At 50.4% G+C, this 17,715-nt stretch overlaps 1 protein-coding gene across 1 annotated transcript in view; it reads left to right on the top strand.

Annotated features, from left to right (window-relative positions):
* Window positions 1–1,358: 1,358 nt before the first annotated feature.
* Window positions 1,359–17,715, top strand: part of KCNK12 (potassium two pore domain channel subfamily K member 12) — a gene marked incomplete at both ends in the record, with an annotated part of 54,930 nt that continues 38,573 nt past the window's right edge. The window contains one exon of the mRNA XM_080712038.1: window positions 1,359–1,746. Within this exon, the coding sequence (XP_080568164.1) occupies window positions 1,359–1,746 (388 nt within the window). The remainder of the gene's footprint in view (window positions 1,747–17,715) is intronic.

Here is a 17,715-nt window from a genome sequence, read left to right as displayed (position 1 = left end):
TCTAGGGCAGCCGGGGTCGTACCTACTGCCCACCTTAACCCAGGCTGGAGGGGTCGGCGAGGTGAGGAGGCAGGAGAAGACCCGGCCGCCCGCTGGGCCCGTGCGATTCCTCCTGTAGTGGTCCCCCATCCCCTACCCGCGCTCGACTCCTCCTGCGTCTGTTCCGCAGCGTCCCCACCCTGTCAGCTCTGCTTTGGTGACCGCACCTGCCACGGGAAGAGGGGCACACCGGAGGAAGCAAAGAACTCGGGAGGGCTCGGGAACGCCGCGGGGCTGGCGGCGCGGCAGGCCAGCCCCCGCAGCTCCGGAGCCGCCCGCCCGCGCTGCCGCAGCGATGCGCTGTCCGCGGTGCTGACGCCGGCCGCCCGCTCGGAGGGGGCGCAAACGCCGTCTCTCCGCGGGCGCCCGGAGCCCAGAGGCCGCCTTCCCCCTCGTCCCAAGCGGTGTCATCTTCCCCAGAGGACTCCTCTGAGTCCCGGCGCTGCGGCTGGACCAGGACAACGGAGGGAACTTAAACTTCGGACTGGAGCCCGAGAGCCCCCAGCCCCTGAGACCTGCGGCTCCACGCTGAGCGGAGCTGCTCGGCGGCTCGAGGTCAGGGGGGGATAGACGGTCCCCCGGCGGGGGGCAGTTGGCACCGCGGCCCGACACCTGCTCCGGCGCCCCGCAGAGGTGTGGCGGGAACGACCCCAGGCGTCGCCGCAGCCGACTCTCCGCCCCCCCAGCTCCCCGCCCCGGGCTCCGGTGACTCCGCCCCTCGGTGCCGGCGGCTCTCGGGCTGGAGCCAGGGAGGGAGCGCTTCCCGGGCTCGGTGCCGCTCCGAGGCTCCGAAGCCCACGCCGCCCGCTCAGCGCCGGGGCGGGAGCAAGCCGGCCCGCGCAGCCTGCGCCCCGGAGCCCGCGCCCGCGCCGCCCGAGCGCCCATGGGACGCCCCTGGGGGCCACCGCGGCGCCCCGCGCGCACGGCCGGGCCCTAGGCGCCCAGGCGCGCCGCCGCCCGCCGCCGGGGGCTGTCTGCAGAGGAGCATGCGGCCCGGGGCCCCGCGGACGCCGGCCACAGGTCGGCGGGGGCCTCGCTGCGGAGCCCCGCGCCCGAGGGCGGCGGGCACGGAGCCGCGGGGGCCGGCGAGGCGTCGGGGCGCGCCGGGGGGCGCTCCGGGGCGGGCGCCCGCGGGGCCGCGGGGCCCGAGCGCGGCCTGAGAGCCGGCAGGCGGCGGAGGCGCGCGGCCGTCCGGGCTCCGCAGGCGGCGGGGGCTCCGCGGCCCGACCCCCGCCGCCCTCCTCGCGCGCCGGCTCCCGGGGGGATGTGGCGGCCCGGGCTCCCAGCGCCGCCCCGGCCCCGGGGCTGAGCTCCGGACCATGTCCTCCCGCAGCCCCCGGCCCCCGCCCCGCTGCCGCCGCCGCGCGCCGCGCCCCGCCTGCTGCTGCTGCTGCCGCCGCCGCGCGCACCTCGACGAGGACACCGGCCGCTTCGTGCTGCTGGCGGCGCTCATCGGCCTCTACCTGGTGGCCGGCGCCTCGGTCTTCTCGGCGCTGGAGAGCCCGGGCGAGGCGGAGGCGCGGGCGCGCTGGGGCGCCACGCTGCGCAACTTCAGCGCGGCGCACGGCGTGGCGGAGCCCGAGCTGCGCGCCCTGCTCCGCCACTACGAGGCCGCGCTGGCCGCCGGCGTCCGGGCCGACGCGCTGCGCCCGCGCTGGGACTTCCCGGGCGCCTTCTACTTCGTGGGCACCGTGGTGTCGACCATAGGTGAGCGCGCGCGTCTTCCCTCTGCGCGCCCCGGGGCGCCCTGTCCAGGGCTGGGCGCCGGGGGCGCCCCGCGCCGTTCCTCCCTTCCCTGCCGATGCCCCTTCGCCCACCTCCGTCGCACCCTCTCCTCCTGCCCGTCCTCCTCCTCCGTCCCTGGCTTCGGGCAGGAGGTGGCCTGAGCCCAGGGGCGGCTCGCCCGACCAGGGGCCGAAGGAGAAGAGCGCCGCGGAGTCCTGAACCCGGGCTCTCTGGACAGCGCCGAGGCCCCACTGCTCCTTGCTATTTCCCACCCACCCGACCTGTTCCCTCGCTCGGATTATTTTATTTTGGTACTGGGGATTGAACCCAGGGACATTCTACCTCTGAGCTACACCCCCCCCCCCGAGCTCTTTTTATTTTTATTTTGAAACAGGGTTCAAAGTTAAAAATTTTTATGAAAACTGTTTCCACCAAAAGCAGATTTCACTAAGTTGCTGAGGCTGGTCTAGAACTTGCAACCCTTTTGTCTCAGCCTCCCAAGTACTGGGATTAGAGGCGTGCAACCCTGTGCTGGGCTCAGGTGATTTTTAAAGACTTTTCTCCCTCCACGCTTAGTGTTTATATTTCCTCTTCCCTCTCTTCCTTTACCGCAAGTTTCCTTCCGCCACCACTGGCCCAGGATCTTTCTCTAGACCCCCTTCCCATCTGTTTCTCCTGCAATTTATGCATCCTACCCCCTCATAGTAAAGCCGGTTGCTCCCGGCCAGGACTTCAGCGCCTCCAGCCACGGATTCTCCACTCCTGCGCCTTGACTTTCTCCTCCCCAGCTCACCCCACCTTCTCCTCCAATTTCTTGACCTCTTTTCTTTGTTCCCTCCCCCACATTTTCCAACCAGTAGTGATGCCAAGGGACAGCCAGGTACAAGGACAGTTCTCTAGACTTCCCATTACACCCTCTCTCCACTTTTGGTATCAACAGTTCCTATGTTGTCTCAACCTTACAAGAGTGCTGCGTAGATAACTGTCAAGGCCCCATTCCTCCCTTTTGGCTAGCTTGCAGCCTCTGAGCTCCTCCGGGAGCCATCACGGAGGGCCAGGCCACCACCTTCCTCCTCTTTCCCTCCAGCCTGGCATTCACTTTCCCCAAAACACCACTTTCCCTGGGGGCAGGGGTCAAGTGAAAAACAGCCTCCTTCCTTCTTCATTCACCTGTTCTAGGGCAGAAGCTTTCACTTTAGCAAGACTTGCTGTGTGTTCCACCACACCTGCGAGTCCCAGGGTGGAAGTAGGACTTGGCTGGTCACACTTGTCATCCCAAGGCACTATCTCCTGGTGCAATTTTGGAGGACGGAGCTGGTTTACTGGGCTGAGAAGTAAGGGACTTTGTGGACACACCTTCCTTGGGTGGGCTCTGGGGGAGTTTGTTATGCCAGCTCAGAGCATAGGACCTGGATCCAATGGAAGCTGGATGAAATGACCACCAGACCCTGCACATATGGCTGCTTGGAGAAATTCGTGTGTCTATGTGCAGGATGTGAGCAGCGAGAGATGTCTCTCTGAGTGTGCATGGAAAGTCTGTGAACCAGCCGCTTCCTTGCCTTCAGTGTTTTTTTTTTTTCATATGTCATACTTAGTATGATTATTTTAAATAGAAAGGGCAAATATAATCAAAGTTCAAATAATACACACATTGGCTAAAAATACCTTTTAGAAGCTATATCATGTTGTTATGGTGATTGAAGATATAAAATGACCCCCTCAAAATTCCCCTTTTAAGAGCTGCATGAAGTTGCTATAGTAACTGGAGGGTTTTTTTTTTTTTTTAATGCTTTAAAAGTACCAAGGAGGCTTAGTTCTGGGGGAATTACATCATGCCTTCATAGCTCATTATTGACTTGTGCTCTTCCTTCTGTAAATATACCCTTATGCTTTCTTTCTTCCACCTAGAGGCACACCTGTGAACATATTGGGTGGTCACAGCATCTTTTTCCCAGTGAAAAGTTAGGCTCTAACTGCCTAATGGAAGCCATGGGCCAAGGCGGAAGCTGTTGCAGTGCCCACTTCATAGGGCTGTGAGTTCCTCCAGATAGGGCCCTATTCCAGTGACCTACTGCCTTTGCCTCTCTGATGAGCGCCCATCATCACTCTTCCACTCACTGTCCTTTTGGAGTCAGTGATTCTGAGCCCAGCAAGGCTTCTTGATCACTATGCACAGAAGCAAGTCAGCATGTAAGAAAATTGTTCCATGCCCAGCCTTTAATCTGCTGGCAGGATTGGCTATATTTTAGTTAAGCAGAAAAGAACTATATTCTCTTTCTTAATTCGTGGTTTTAGATGTAGGCACACAGTGTAGGAGGGCTCACAGAAACATGTGTCTATGTTATGAATGACCCAGCACATTGTGACTAAAATTTTCAGGGTTATTTTGAAACCAACTCTCAATAGGTTGGGATTAAACTAACCCTCTATAGGGTACCACATGAGTATCAGGGTCTCTGCCAGCTATCCACTTGCTGTAGCATTCTGGGGTAGTCGTTTAAATTGGTCGCTTTGGTCAATCGGAAAAGTTCTGGGGAGTCCTCAAGTAGCATGATTATCATTTTCAGCCTTCTCTTTGCAAAATGCTCTTGGATAAGATTTTTTTTTCAGTGCTGGGGATTGAACCCAGGTCCTTACATACATTAGGCAAGCACTGTACCACTGAGATACACCCCAGTCATGGATAAGATTTGAGTAAAGGCCTAGTTAGACTAGTTTATCTTCTGCTTACCTGGTGCCTTTCCCTTAAATGTCCTGAGTCTTCAGATAGTTATTATTATTACCAGTGCTTTTATGGCAGCTCAGGGAGCCAAAGCTCAGTAAAAATGCAAAATCAGGATTTTCTATCTGGCACCTTGTCAGTAAAGAGGAAAACTAGCATATACTCGGTTATATCTGATCAATTAATATTGCTGTGTGTATGGTTCATGCAACCGTATTGAATTCGGGCACCAAAATTATTTGGTTCAACTGTTTATTCTGCGTTTCTATACAGGGCATTTCTTTTCTGTGTTGTGTAGACCCAGCTAAATGACTCATCTTGTCTTTAATATAGAAAACTCATGCTTCTTTCATTCCTTAGGTATGATCTATCGTGTTATCAGGCCCAGTGCCATATTTTGAAAGGTTAAAGCATATTCCAACATAGGCAATTGGGTGGTAGCATATGTTGACATTCACTAGAGATTATTTGAAGAAGGGAAAGGAGACCTTTGGCCCCAGCTCATGTAGCAAAGTGTTAAGGATCTTGTTCAGGGTCATGCAGTTAAGGAGTTGACCTAGGCCTAGTACCCAAGTTATACAACATGTGGTCTACCAGTTCCATGCATATAATTGGTGGGAACATTCTTGTCTGAGACTGAAGTACTTAATGATGAGTGTGTGTGTGTGTGTGTGTGTGTGTGTGTGTGTGTCTGACACCAGGGAAAGGACTGGTCTATTAGGCCAGCAACTGATTAAGTCCAGAGAACACTTGAAGGATCATACATATTGTACAGGTCAGAGGTTCAAGGCTGGGCCTTGAACTCACAGTCTTTCTGAGTAGCCAGAACCACAGGCCAAATCACTAACCCTGGCTTTACAAGTGAGACAGGTTAGAAGCCTCTGTCAGCCTTAGACAGCTTGGAAAGCAAAAGCTAGTATGAAAGAGGTCAGAGGCAGAAACACTAACTAGCAAGTAGAAATAAATTCTGGCCCAAGGACAGAAACCACTTGCTTTCTGCCTTTTTCACAAGTGTGTGCACGTGTGTGCATGTGTGTGTGTGTGTGTACGTGTACACACACACATGTTCATGCACTCACATTCTCCAGAGCATTTGTGTAGGGAAAGGAAAAAAAGGCAAGAATAGGCTTTTGAGTAGTGTAAGACATTAAGAAAGGCTCATTGTGTGTACTCAAAGTTAGATGGAACATTGTAATGAGATGGACTATTTGCCCTGACATTTTGCTCAAACCAGGCTTCATATCCAGAGTTGAACAGTTTGCAATTGCATAGACATACATATGTCCACACAGCCCAGACTTGGGGAAAACTTGCTTGTAATTATTTGGCAGTGTGTGAAGCTGTGTAGAAAGTCAATCTGAGAGCTAGGTGTGGTGGCACATGCTTGTAATCCCAGTATTTGGGGATTACAGGCAGCTTCAGCTACTTAGTGAAGCCCTTTACAATTCAGTGAGACCCTGTTTCAAAATAAAGAATAAAAAATAGGGCTGGGGCTATAGCTTGGAGGTAGAATGCCCTTGGGTTCCATTCCGAGTAACACACACACACACACACACACACACACACACACACACACACACACACACAAAGTCAATCTGAGTAGCTCAAGCAAATTTTTTTTAAAAATCTACTTTGTGATCTAAATTATTCATTCTGATTGCTTACATGGAACTGAAACCCTGGATAATTATTATTTCTTTCATTTGTGTCATGTGATATATTTTGTAGGGATTGAAATGAAGTTTTTAATGTGGATAAATCCATTTAGTCACTCCCCCATTTAACAAACATCTAAGATAAGCATAACTCATCACAGACAGGTATATGGCATTTGGCACATCCTCATCTACATCTTCTGTGACCACATGAACTAAAGATGAAGATGTGGCTTGTGTCCTGCTAGTTCTAAAAATATTCCTGGAGGCATAACTCTGGCTTAGTTATTCAAAATTATCCAAGAGTATTAATCCATCATCTCACATCTGAAAGGATGTTTTATGCGTTTACTTGGGACAGATTAAAAGGAAGTTCTCCGCTGGGGTTTTAATTATGCGTCTGCTGTCAGATTTGCACATAGAGAAGAACATATTTAAAAGTCTTCTCAAATGGCAGCTTGATAGAAACAGAAATATTTTTGCTTCCTTTTATTAGGTTTTCTGGCAATGTTTTTTATCTGTAAAGCTAAAACCTTGCTGGTATAGATGGGAGGGTGTAGGTATGAGAGTTGTCGCTTTTGGCACTGCATAATTTAGCTTGCTGCTTTCAGAATTAGGCACACTTAATTATTCAGCCACGAGATTAGTAACAAGTCCTAACTTTTTTTTCCTTTTTAACATGGGTTTTTGGAGAAAAAAAATGTCTTTGCTGCAGAGGAAACCAAGACATCATAAGGCAGAAATGTCACTACATTTTCATTCGGATTTCTTCTAACATGTATGTAAACCAGCCGAAGGTGGTTCTGATACCTAGAAGGAAACACATTACCAGAAGGAGGGGAACACCTTTCCTCAATCATTTCTCCCATTAATTGTTTTTTTATTGAAGGATGGTACTGTGACAGACTTAAAGGACATCTAGGGAAAAACATGAGTAGATCTGAAGCTGGAGATGGTGAGCAGGAAACGCATCCAGTTCATGTCTCCATCCTCAGCACCCAGCACCAAACCCTGCACATAGTAAATACTCAGTGATTATTTAAATGAATCAGAGAACAAATCCCTCATAATACCACTGTCCTGACACAACTGTGTTCATGACTGCAGATTTCCTTGAACTTCCTTGTCATACCTTTTTTAGGGAAAAGCAAGGGAACTAACTGATGTGGGCTAAGCTGCTTCCCTTTTATTAGCATTTTATCATCAAATGTGGGTTTCATGTTTCCACATGGTCTTCATATGCCAGCTTTAGTGGGTGCAGAACACTCCATCTAGTCGATGTTCTGTAATCTCCACCCTTATTGCCGGGTAGCTGGGTGGCTCCCAGCCTGGGGCTATTTTGAGTAATGCCACAGTGATCATCTTTATGCATATGGTTTTTCTTTCTGTAGTGTTTTCTTAGGATGAGCTTTAGCAGTGAAGTGCTGACTCAGTGGACACTGCTGACAGCAGTGTTTGTGCTCAGCCCTTTTAGACTGAGGGACAGTCTGGTTCCTCTGAAGCTGAGCCTCTGCCTCAGCAAAGCCTAGAGGAGCCTGGGCAGCTATTGAGCCAATTGCTCCATGGGTGCAGGCCACAGATCCCTAGGTTTCCCCCAAGACTGCTTTCAGTTCCAGGACAGAGCTGCCTTCTTTTCAAGCCTGTGGCTGTAGCATCTCCAGTCTCCCTGCTTTAATGAGAGCTGTTTCCTTCAGGAAAGGTTTGGGTGGGTGAGTGAAAAATAGATTGGGGCTGCTGCCAGGCCTCCTTCAAAGACTCCCAGGAACGGTCATCCACTAGCCCTGGGCCATGCCACTGAGGGGGAGCATTCTTCCACTCAGTACTGACTATGCCCACGGCCCCTCCTTGAACAGCCTAGAACAAAAGAGATGGAGCAAAGATACATATCCCTACATTATCCCAGCCAGAAGCACCATAAATGTCCCCCAGAACTTCCCCCAAGCATTTAGACCATTTTGCCAACAAAAGCCAGCAGGCAGCCCATTATGGACAACACAATGGCAGAGCTGCCTAAGCAGGGCTGTGCACTGGAGCCCCAACCATGAGCAACCCCTGAGATGCCATCTACTCTCCAAGGTCTTTTCTGAGGAGCGCTGGGGTTTTTCCAAGAGCAGACTGGAGAGACCGATTTAGCCTGGTCACACAAGCTTCAAAGAGCTGGAGAGGCTGCCAATGCTATACTGCAAGCCAGAGGGGCTTAGCTGAGAGCTAGAGCTCCCACCTTGCCCTGGGAGAATTTGTCAATATTCCCTGTCACTCCACCCCCACCACCAGCATGCGCGCGTGCACACACACACACAGCACATGCTCACACAGATAACTTTCTCACACACATTGCTCTTGTCCCAAGCTGGGTCTTGGCTGCCACTGCTACTGTAAGGCTCTGGTCTCTGAAGTTCTACACTAAAGCCCACTGTTCCTTAGCCAGCTGCCAGGGCTAATCCTTCCTTAGGGGTGAGTAGGCCCCCTCTAGTGACCTGTGGTGCAGTGGATGCTTGTACTGATTCCCAAACTTACTGGCTTGCTCAGTGCCAGGGCTTCCATTGTCCATTCATTCATTCATTCACTGGCACTGGGAACGGAGCTCAGGAGCATCGACCTCCAAGCTACACCCCCTGCCCTATTTTTTATTCTTTATTCTGAAACTGGATCTCACTGTGTTGCAAAGGGCCTCACTGAGTAGCTGAGGCTGTCCACGAACCGCGATCCTCCGGTCTCAGCCTCCGGAATGCTGGGATTACAAGCGTGCGCCACCACGCCCGGCTAGCATTTATTGTTTTTTTTTTTTTAATTCTTGATGATTGCCATTCTTATTGGGGTTAGTTGGAATCTTTTTTCATGTGTATATTGGCCATTTGTATCTCTTCTTTTGTTTATTGAAACAGTCTCTCTAAGTTGTTGAGGCTGACCTCAAACCTGTGAAGCTCCTATCTCAGCCTCCCAAGTATCACTGCCCCCTTATTTTTAGTCAGTGTCTCCCAATTGCATTCAAGGCTACTGCTGCTCCTTGAGACTGTTCCACCACCACACCACCCTCTAGGAATGGTGCCACAGACTTTGGGAATCTAAGCATCTAAGACCCTTCCTGGGAAAGTCACTGGTTTGAGCAACCCACAGCTCAGAAATTAGCTCCTAGCTCATTAGCAGGTCACTGGTGACAGGTGTGAAGAACTTGTCCCAGAGGACTCATCCTGGGTGACTCCCATGGAGTATCCAGAATCTTGCTATTTCAATTTGTACACTGTCTAGTTACAGTGTCATTATAGTCACGTTAACAGATGCTGCATGCAGAGCAGGAAAGTAGAATAGCATTAGCAGTGCTTCTCAAGCTGGGCCTCTCACATGAGCAGACTGGGATCCTGTTACCCACCTCCCAGGGGCTGGGGAGGGGTGCAGCGGTCTTACATTCTTCAGGAGCCCCCAGCCAGACTGCACCAGAGAGCCAGGGTGCAAGGAAGCAGCAGTGTCAGGGCTGGAAGCCCACAACTCTCTGCCACTCGCTAGCTCTGCAGCTTCAAGCAGCATACATCACATCAATCAGCCAGTGTCTGTCTCTGCTCCTTTAAGAAGGGAGGACCTGGGGCCACATGGGTCCCTTCCACCTCTGATGCTCTGGGTCTGGGGTCACTGCTCACTCACATCTCCCAGGGTGCATGGCTATGATTCTGCCACTTCCAAGCTGGGTGGTCCTGGTCAGGGAATATACCTCTCCATGCCTCACTTTCCTCCTTTATGGAGTGAAGATAATGATAGTTCTTGACTCCACTTTAATGATTGCAAGGTTCCAAGTGTGGTGGTGCACATCTGTGATCCCAGTACCTGGGAGGCTGAGAAAGGAGAGTCGAGAGTCACAGGTTCAAGGCCAGTTTCAGGAACTTATCAAGGCTCTTGGCAATTTAGTGAAACCTTGTTTCAAAATTTAAAAAATAAAATAGGCCTGGGTCTGGGGCTGTAGCTCAGAGGTAGAATGCCCTGGGTTCAATCCCCAGTCCCACAGGGAAAAAAAAAAAAAAAAAAAGTCCAGGTCCTAGAGCTGGGCACACTGTCAGTGAGCCCTGTGCTGCCTCTCTGCAGGGAGATGCCAGGACACTCTCCCCCTGCAGTGTGGTGTCTGCTGCACTCTGCTTGGCCACTGTCCCCAGCATGTCACTGTCCTGTGCTCTTACAGAACTGATCTGGAAGGGCGCTTTTTAAAACGCATCTCTTTGGTTCCTCAACTAAAACGACTTACTCATTCCTCACATGTGTGATGGCCTGTAATCAGTTTAAGTATCTGGTGAATGACTGAGTGAGTGAATGGTGGGCGAGGCCAGCATCACAGTGGCATCTCTGCACCCAGGCCCAGAGCAGGGCCCTGGGCAACCATCCCCTGCCCACCCTCCCTGTTTCTTGGCAGAGTTTGGGTTTAGGAGGACGTTGTGAAGCTGAGGGCAGCAGAGAGGCCAAATGCCAGCAAGGCTGGCTCAGCCGTATTTCCAAGGCAGCTTTGGTGTCAGGACTACTGGGTGGCAGCCACTGGAGGGTAGCCCTCTGGGAATAGAATGGGGTGCTGCACCTTTACCTGACAGCTGCCACAGCTCCCCTGGAGACAAGGAAAGTGCCAGGGCCTCATTCCCTGGCAAGGACTTCCTGGGGCAGGAGAGGCTGCAGAGCCTGCCAGACTCCACCATGCCAGCAGCCAGGGCCTGTGTTCTGGGATGGGGGGTGTAACTAAAGCTTCGAGTGTCATTGATGACCTACTCTCCTCCCTGCTGTGGTTCATGCTGGCCAACCTATTTTGCAGATGAAGAGACTGGCTCAGAGAGCTTAAGAAAGGCTTCCTGATTACACAGGATCTTCTCTGCTATCCCTGAGTTGTCTATGACCAGAGTAGGAAGAACCTCATCATGGTCCCTGCCCTGTGGGTGTTGAGGGGTAGGAGGAGCTATGGGTACAGGCTACAGCACAGCTCAGGGATTCTGAGGTCCTGCTGTGCTGCGCTCAGCCTCCATGGCTACACGAAGGGAGGGCTACTTGCCTCCCATCTTCCATAGCCCAGGGCCTCTCTGGGAGGAGGCTGCTAAGCAGATGAGCATGGTGCCGCACCCAGAGCTCACGGGCCCTCTGCCTGCTCTGTTGACGGGAACTATGGAGGCCCATTGTACTGCCCAGAGGGGACCTGGCAGCCTGAGGTCCTGCAGCTTTGCACATGGGGTAACATCAGGCATGGAGAGGCCAGACCCAAACACAAGCAACCAAAAGGCGCTCACTTGAGCAAGCCAGCTAGGAAGGTCTGGGTACCTGAGAGGGTCAGGACTCAACCTCCCACAGGCTGGCTGGTGTGAAGAAGACCCTGCCCAAGGCCAGAGCCTGGGGACAGCCCTGGCCAGACACTGGGGAATACATGAAGCCAAGCATCTGCCAGCATACCCCTCGTGAGCCATCCTTAACTTCCGGCCATCCTCCCTCCCACTTCCTCCAGCCCTTACACTTGCCCTCCAGGCCCCTTAAGATCCTACTGTGGCTCATCTGCTTTTCCTACCTGGAAGGCTCTTCCCTTTCTCTCGATTTTCTACCTGGTGAGCTTGGCCTTCAAGGCTCAGCTCAAATACAGTTACTAGTGAGGGACCTGCTATGGACCACTTGCTTCTCCCCCGCTTTCCCAGCTCTAGCAGAAGCCTCTGCGCTGTGGGATCAGGTGTGTCCTCAGGCAGAACAGGCCCTCAGACATAGTGGGTTTGTAAGAAAATTCATTTCTTTTCCTCTTCCCCTAGGTCAGCAGCTCTGTCTTAGTAATGCTGGTCACTGCCCCACATAATACAATAGTAACCAGTGTCGGCACTGAATGGCTGCTAGGAAGTGGGCGCTGTCTAGAGATGGAGATGACAAAGCAGAGGTAGTTCCTGTCAATCATGGAACATCATGCTTACCCCAAAGTAGGCAATTAATCAACACTTGTTAAATGAAGGGAATGAATGAGCAGCTGAAAACCTTGGACTAGTGGAAAAACAACTCAGCGAGCTGGGCCTAGGCGGCCCTGGAGCCTCACAGCGCCTGCAGCCAGAGCGGCTGGCCCCTCTGCTGGGCCACTGGTTTGCTGACCTCTCTGTGACTGGCAGATGTGCACCAGGGTGACCAGCTCGACCCACCTGGGGCTCCCTGGCTGGCACTGCTGTCTCCATAGGAACTGGATCCTTGTCCTGACCCCACCTAGGGCTCCAGAAAAGTGAGGATGCCTGGCCAACCCTTAGAGTAAAACCAAACCAGGCTACACAGACCTCAGCTCCCATCACCCCTAGGGAGTGGTGGGAAAAGTTTAGCCCAGAACAAAGAGGCCTAGCCTTCCATTTCTCCCACTGGTTTAGACTCCCCATCTGGCTCTGGTCTTAGCCACATCTCTCAGCCATAAGGAACTCCGCCCTGTTGAATCCAACTCCTTAGCCCTGCAGTTCCATTCCACTTCAGTGCCCTTGGAAGTAGCCATTGGCTCACAAATTTAATGAAATGCAATTTCGCAAACCAAGAAAAGCCACCACACCCACACAGCCCAGCACCTCCACAATGCCTCCAGAAATACTTGGAGACGCTTTTATTGGAATTGGGTGTCCCAGCTTTCTGGAAAGTTACAATCAAGACCAACAAAAACCCCGAATCACACTCCGTGTGACTTCTCCCTAATCCATTCCAAATGGCCGCAGTTTCTTTCCCTGCTGCCAAGTGTTCTGGATTCTGAGCGCCTCCTGAGAGCCTGCTTAGCTGCTATTACCCAGGACCTTGCCAGAAGGCTGCGGGGACAGTGCAGGTCCCAGGGAAAGGAGAACACAGGACGCTGCCTGCTGGCTGCTTGGCACTTCCTATGGGGTGCCGTTTGGAGGCTCTACAGTTTGAAATTGAATAGGTTCTCTCCTAAAATGGAGGACCAGGAGAGGAAGTTAAGATAGCATGTAAGCCAGTCTCTGTCTGCAGGCAGGAAGAGGGCCCTGTGCACAGCAGCAGAGGCATGGACCTGCAGGCCCAGCTCTCCAGGGCCCACCCTGCCTCCTCCACACCTCCTGTTGTATGGCTCACACTTACATGTGTTTGGTCCCTTGTTTAATTTAGCATCTGCCTCCTTGATAGACTCTGGTTCCCTGGACCATGAGGTCCCTGTCCTCTGCTCCTGCTCATCCTCCCAGTGCCTGGTGCTAGACATGGCATGTAGGAGGAACTCCAGAAATGTTTTTGGAACGCATATAAATTTGAATGAGTGGCTGAGGTGCTCAGCTCTACCTAGGTACCCGCTTAAGACAAACTAAAATATGAAAACCTTCGCTAATGAACCAGACAATGATTTCATTTTCTAGGGATTCACCCCAGGGTTTCTGTACAGTTATCCCAGTGTATTTCAAATGAGATATCTGCTGGGAATGGTGGTGCACATCTGTAATCCTAATACTTGGGAGACTGAGACAGGAGGATTATAGGTTCAAGGAGAGTACATGCTAACTTAGCGAGACCCTGTTTCTAAATAAAAGGTAAAAAGGGCTGGGGATGTAGCTCAGAGGTAGAGCACCCCTGGGTTCAATCTCCAGAACCAAATAAGTAAATAAAGTGAAATATAACTTGCAGCCAGTGTATCAGCTTTATACAACTTTCAGCTCTATAAAATCTATGCTGTTTTCACTTTTACACAAACCCCTAATTCCTAAGGTAGCCTCAGTCCCTAACATCAGATTAGTGAGCCATGTGACTCCAGTGTACACTTCAAAAGAGTGCTTAGCAAGAAGTGGGTAGACACCTGGACTGACCGCCTCCTGGAGCTGTCCAGTGGATTGGGACATACGCCTAACATGAAAGTTGCCTTACAAGGGTCCTGGACGTGGATTGTGTAATTGGACATGTATGACTCGTCTCCACATTTTCTTTCCTTTTTTTCTTTTTCTTTTTTTTTTTTTTTTTTGTGGTGGTGGTACTGGAGATTGAACCCAGTGTTACTTAACCACTCTTTAAATTTTGAGACAAGATTTTACTAAGTTCAAACTGGCCTCAACCTTTCTATCCTCCTGCCCCACCCTCCCAAGTAGTTGGGATTATAGGTGTGTGCAGTAGCACCTGGCTCATTTTCCATCTTTAGAAAGGAGAAATATGCATTGCAACGAGACCGCTTGGAGCGGTCAGGGATGGTGCCAAGGACCTGGTCCTGGGCATTGATTTCAGATATCAGCATTTGCTGCTCATTCACTGAGGGCTACCTCACTGAGTTCCTCTTTTCCCCTCTCCAGTCCCCTGCAGACCCACAAGACCCAGGCTCCTAGACCCTCTCTACTGTAGCAATGTTTTTCTCCATCCCACTCCACTGGGCCACTTGATTCTGTGTCCTTGGAACTGCCAGTACCTGATCACCTGCAAAGTTTTTTACTCTAAACATTTTACCTTCTGAGAACTGCCTCCGTCCTTTCAGTTCCCATCCCTGTGGCCCCTGGTGCATTTGACCACAGACCTGCAGCTCATGGACACTTTCATTTCTATGTTTCTATCATCTTCTTTGGGGCCTCATCTTTTCTAACCCAGGATATATAGTCATTGTCTGCAGAGACCCTAACTTTCTTGGCCCTCTTTTCCTATGCTGTACCCCTGTACCTACTCTACCGCCATAAAAATGCCAACGTTCCACCTGTTCTTTACCTGCCAGTGCACCCCTCTGAATAGTCAGCAGATATGGCTAGGGAAAACCATGCTAGAATGCCGGCCAGCTAGTCCAACTTTAAACTAGTGGCCCTGGGTACCAACTGGACAGTCCCACTGGCAGCCCCTTACTATACTTCCTAGATGTCAGTTCACTTCTCCCGTTCCTCCCCATCAGCCTCCCACACCGCTCACTCATGTAGTGAACTTTCCTTATACTTCACTGAGAATACAAATGTGATCAGAAACAGCCTTATCTTCCCAGCCCTGAACCCACTCTCCATATGGAGCTGCTTTCTCTCCGGTGACAGCAGGTGAATTGCCCGCTTGAAATGCCAGCTTTGGTTCTCTAACTTTCTCAAAGACTTAGCTTCTATAATTAACAATTGTAGATTATTAATTTATAATCCAGCTGCTTCCCCCATTTCCCTGCTCCCTTTATAGGAAAATATCAAAAGAGAGTAGTGGACATTCTCCTTCCTTGCTTCCCCCTCTCTTCTAGACCCACGTCAACCAGGACTCTACCCCACACTCTGCTCAGACTGCTCTGTAAGATCCTGAAGGTCCCAGTGATGGCGTCCCTGTCCTCATCTTAGCATCTCAGCCATTTCACATGGCTGGCCATCCTTCCTTCTCCAGATCCTCTTTTCTCACAGCTTAGGGCACAGCACTCTGCCTGATTTCACTGGCTGCTTCCCTCAGTCTCCTGTGCTGGACCCCCTGGTGCTCAGTCTTCAGACCCTTCTCTGGGATCTCTCCAACTTCTTCTCACCCGTGGGGGATGGAAAACTTCCTTCCTCAACTTTTGAGACAGGGCCCTGCTTATTAAACTGGAGGGATAAAAGAATACATAAGCAGGAGAAACATGTTATTTTCATAGAAAAGAAGCAAAGACCCAGAGAAGTGGGGGCTTATATACCATTTTAACAAACAGTGACAAACTGTGGAGAAAAGACCAGATAAAGGAGAAGGAGTTTGGGGTTCTAGGAGTGGTAAGTTGTGGAGAGATGAAAATGAATGGAAGCTGGGCATGGTGGTGCACGCTTGTAATCCCAGCATTCGGGAGGCTGAGACAGGAGGATCGCAGTTCACAGACAGCCTCAGCTACTTAGTAAGGCCCTCTGCAACTTAGTGAGAACCTGTTTCAAAATAAAGATTAAAAGATAGGGCTGGGGGTGTAGTTCAGAGGTAGAATGGCCCTGAGTTCCATCCCCAGCAACACAAAATAATAATAATTAAAAAAAAATAATATTAATAATAATAATAATACAAAAATAAAAATAATAAATGGAAGTTAGTGGAGGTAAGGGTTATTTTAATAAGGTTTATTTTGCATACTCAAGCTTCTACAGTCTCTGGGGCAATAACAGTGTGTCTAGTGATTAAGTATCATTCTCAGGGTTGGGGATGTGGCTCTGTGGTAGAGTGCTTGAATGCCCAAGGTCCTGGGTTCAATTCCCAGCACCAAAACAAACAAACAAACAAACAAGAACTAAAAAGTCACTCACACACGAGAGGATTGAGGAAACACTTTCACAAAATGAAGTTTATACTTTGTGTTTAAGCAAATGGGAGTGCTAAATGGTTTTTTATTTCATTTTTCTCAATTGATTATAGCTCAAAATAATCCTAATACCACAATGGCATGTTTGGGAGTGGCATGCTCTGATCTTCACACCCCGTGGCTCTACACTCTTTCTGTCTGCTGATGGGTAACACATTTTCTACCCTAAATGTCAGAACCATAGGTCCAACTGTCTACTTGGCATCTCCCTATGAGTATTTAATCTGTTTTAAAACTTTAAAAAAAATACCAAAATAGAACTTTTAATTGCTGCAACGATCTTGCTCAGTCCTGGGGGCAATAAATCTGGCACTGAGTCCGTTTGGGACCGAGATCCTCAGAAAGATGGACAAGGGCTTCGGTTGCAGTTCTGCAGCCACTTATCTGCAGCGATTTTTTCCCTTTTTATGAAATAAACCCCTTTAAGTTCCTGTTCATGGTGCTAAAAGTGGATATTCCTCTCCAGGAAAAAATCTTAAATAATTGACATGGACAACTGCCTTCTGTGAAATTGACAATGTTTTAATTTCCATCACCAGTATTTATACCCTATACACTGTGTAAGCACCAAAGGACAATAGTGAGGCATTAAGTGTAAACAAGATAAACAGGATAAAAGAAGATCCACAGCAGCGTCACAGTTTAAGATTCCGGCATCCGGGACAGGCAGGCGTCCATAAAGGCGGGGGTGGGGGGAGTCACACCCAAAGTCCGTTTTGGGGAAATTCAGTCTTCTAGGATCTCCTTTGATACTTCCAGAATCTTTTTGTCTCTAGGGCTTAGTCCAGGCCCTCCTTTATCAAGAACCATGGGCTGCATTGCAGACTTGACCGGTCCTGTCTGCTCCACCATCCCCTATAAGGCAATACTTATATTACAGTTAGTAGACAGGGCAAAAACATTATAACACAGGTGATTGGATTTCTATAATTGTTCTTTAATGCATGATTTTGAGGCAGACTTTTGAGTTTTTTACTGTCCTGCTGCTGAGTCACTAATGATAGGCTTGTTAAGGCCAGATAAGAGCTTATTAGCATCTCTTAAGAGGAAAAACAAATGGCCCAGGTTCCAGAGACAGTTTTACTTCTCTTTGGGAAATGGGGCAAGAGGTGGGTTTGCAGCTTCCCCTGCTGGCAGAGAGGTGCTGGGAGCTAATCTTTAGATCAAAGGACCTGCCTGTGGAAAAAACCAAAAGAAATTTTTGCAGCCCCTGAATTCTGGCTGCCCTTTACTAGAAAATTTATCTTTCATGGACTCAACTTCTTCCACAGTCCTAATTCTTGGGATCTTGTTTAGATCATCAGAGCTTATTAGTGTAGAAATCTAAGAGCAGAGAGTATTTTTTTGCCAGAAATGACATCTCCTTC

Source organism: Muscardinus avellanarius (assembly GCF_963383645.1).
Source record: "Muscardinus avellanarius genome assembly, chromosome: 15".
NCBI lineage: Eukaryota > Metazoa > Chordata > Mammalia > Rodentia > Gliridae > Muscardinus > Muscardinus avellanarius.
Note: the sequence above shows the minus strand (reverse complement) of the source record. Positions and strands in the feature narration are given on the sequence as shown.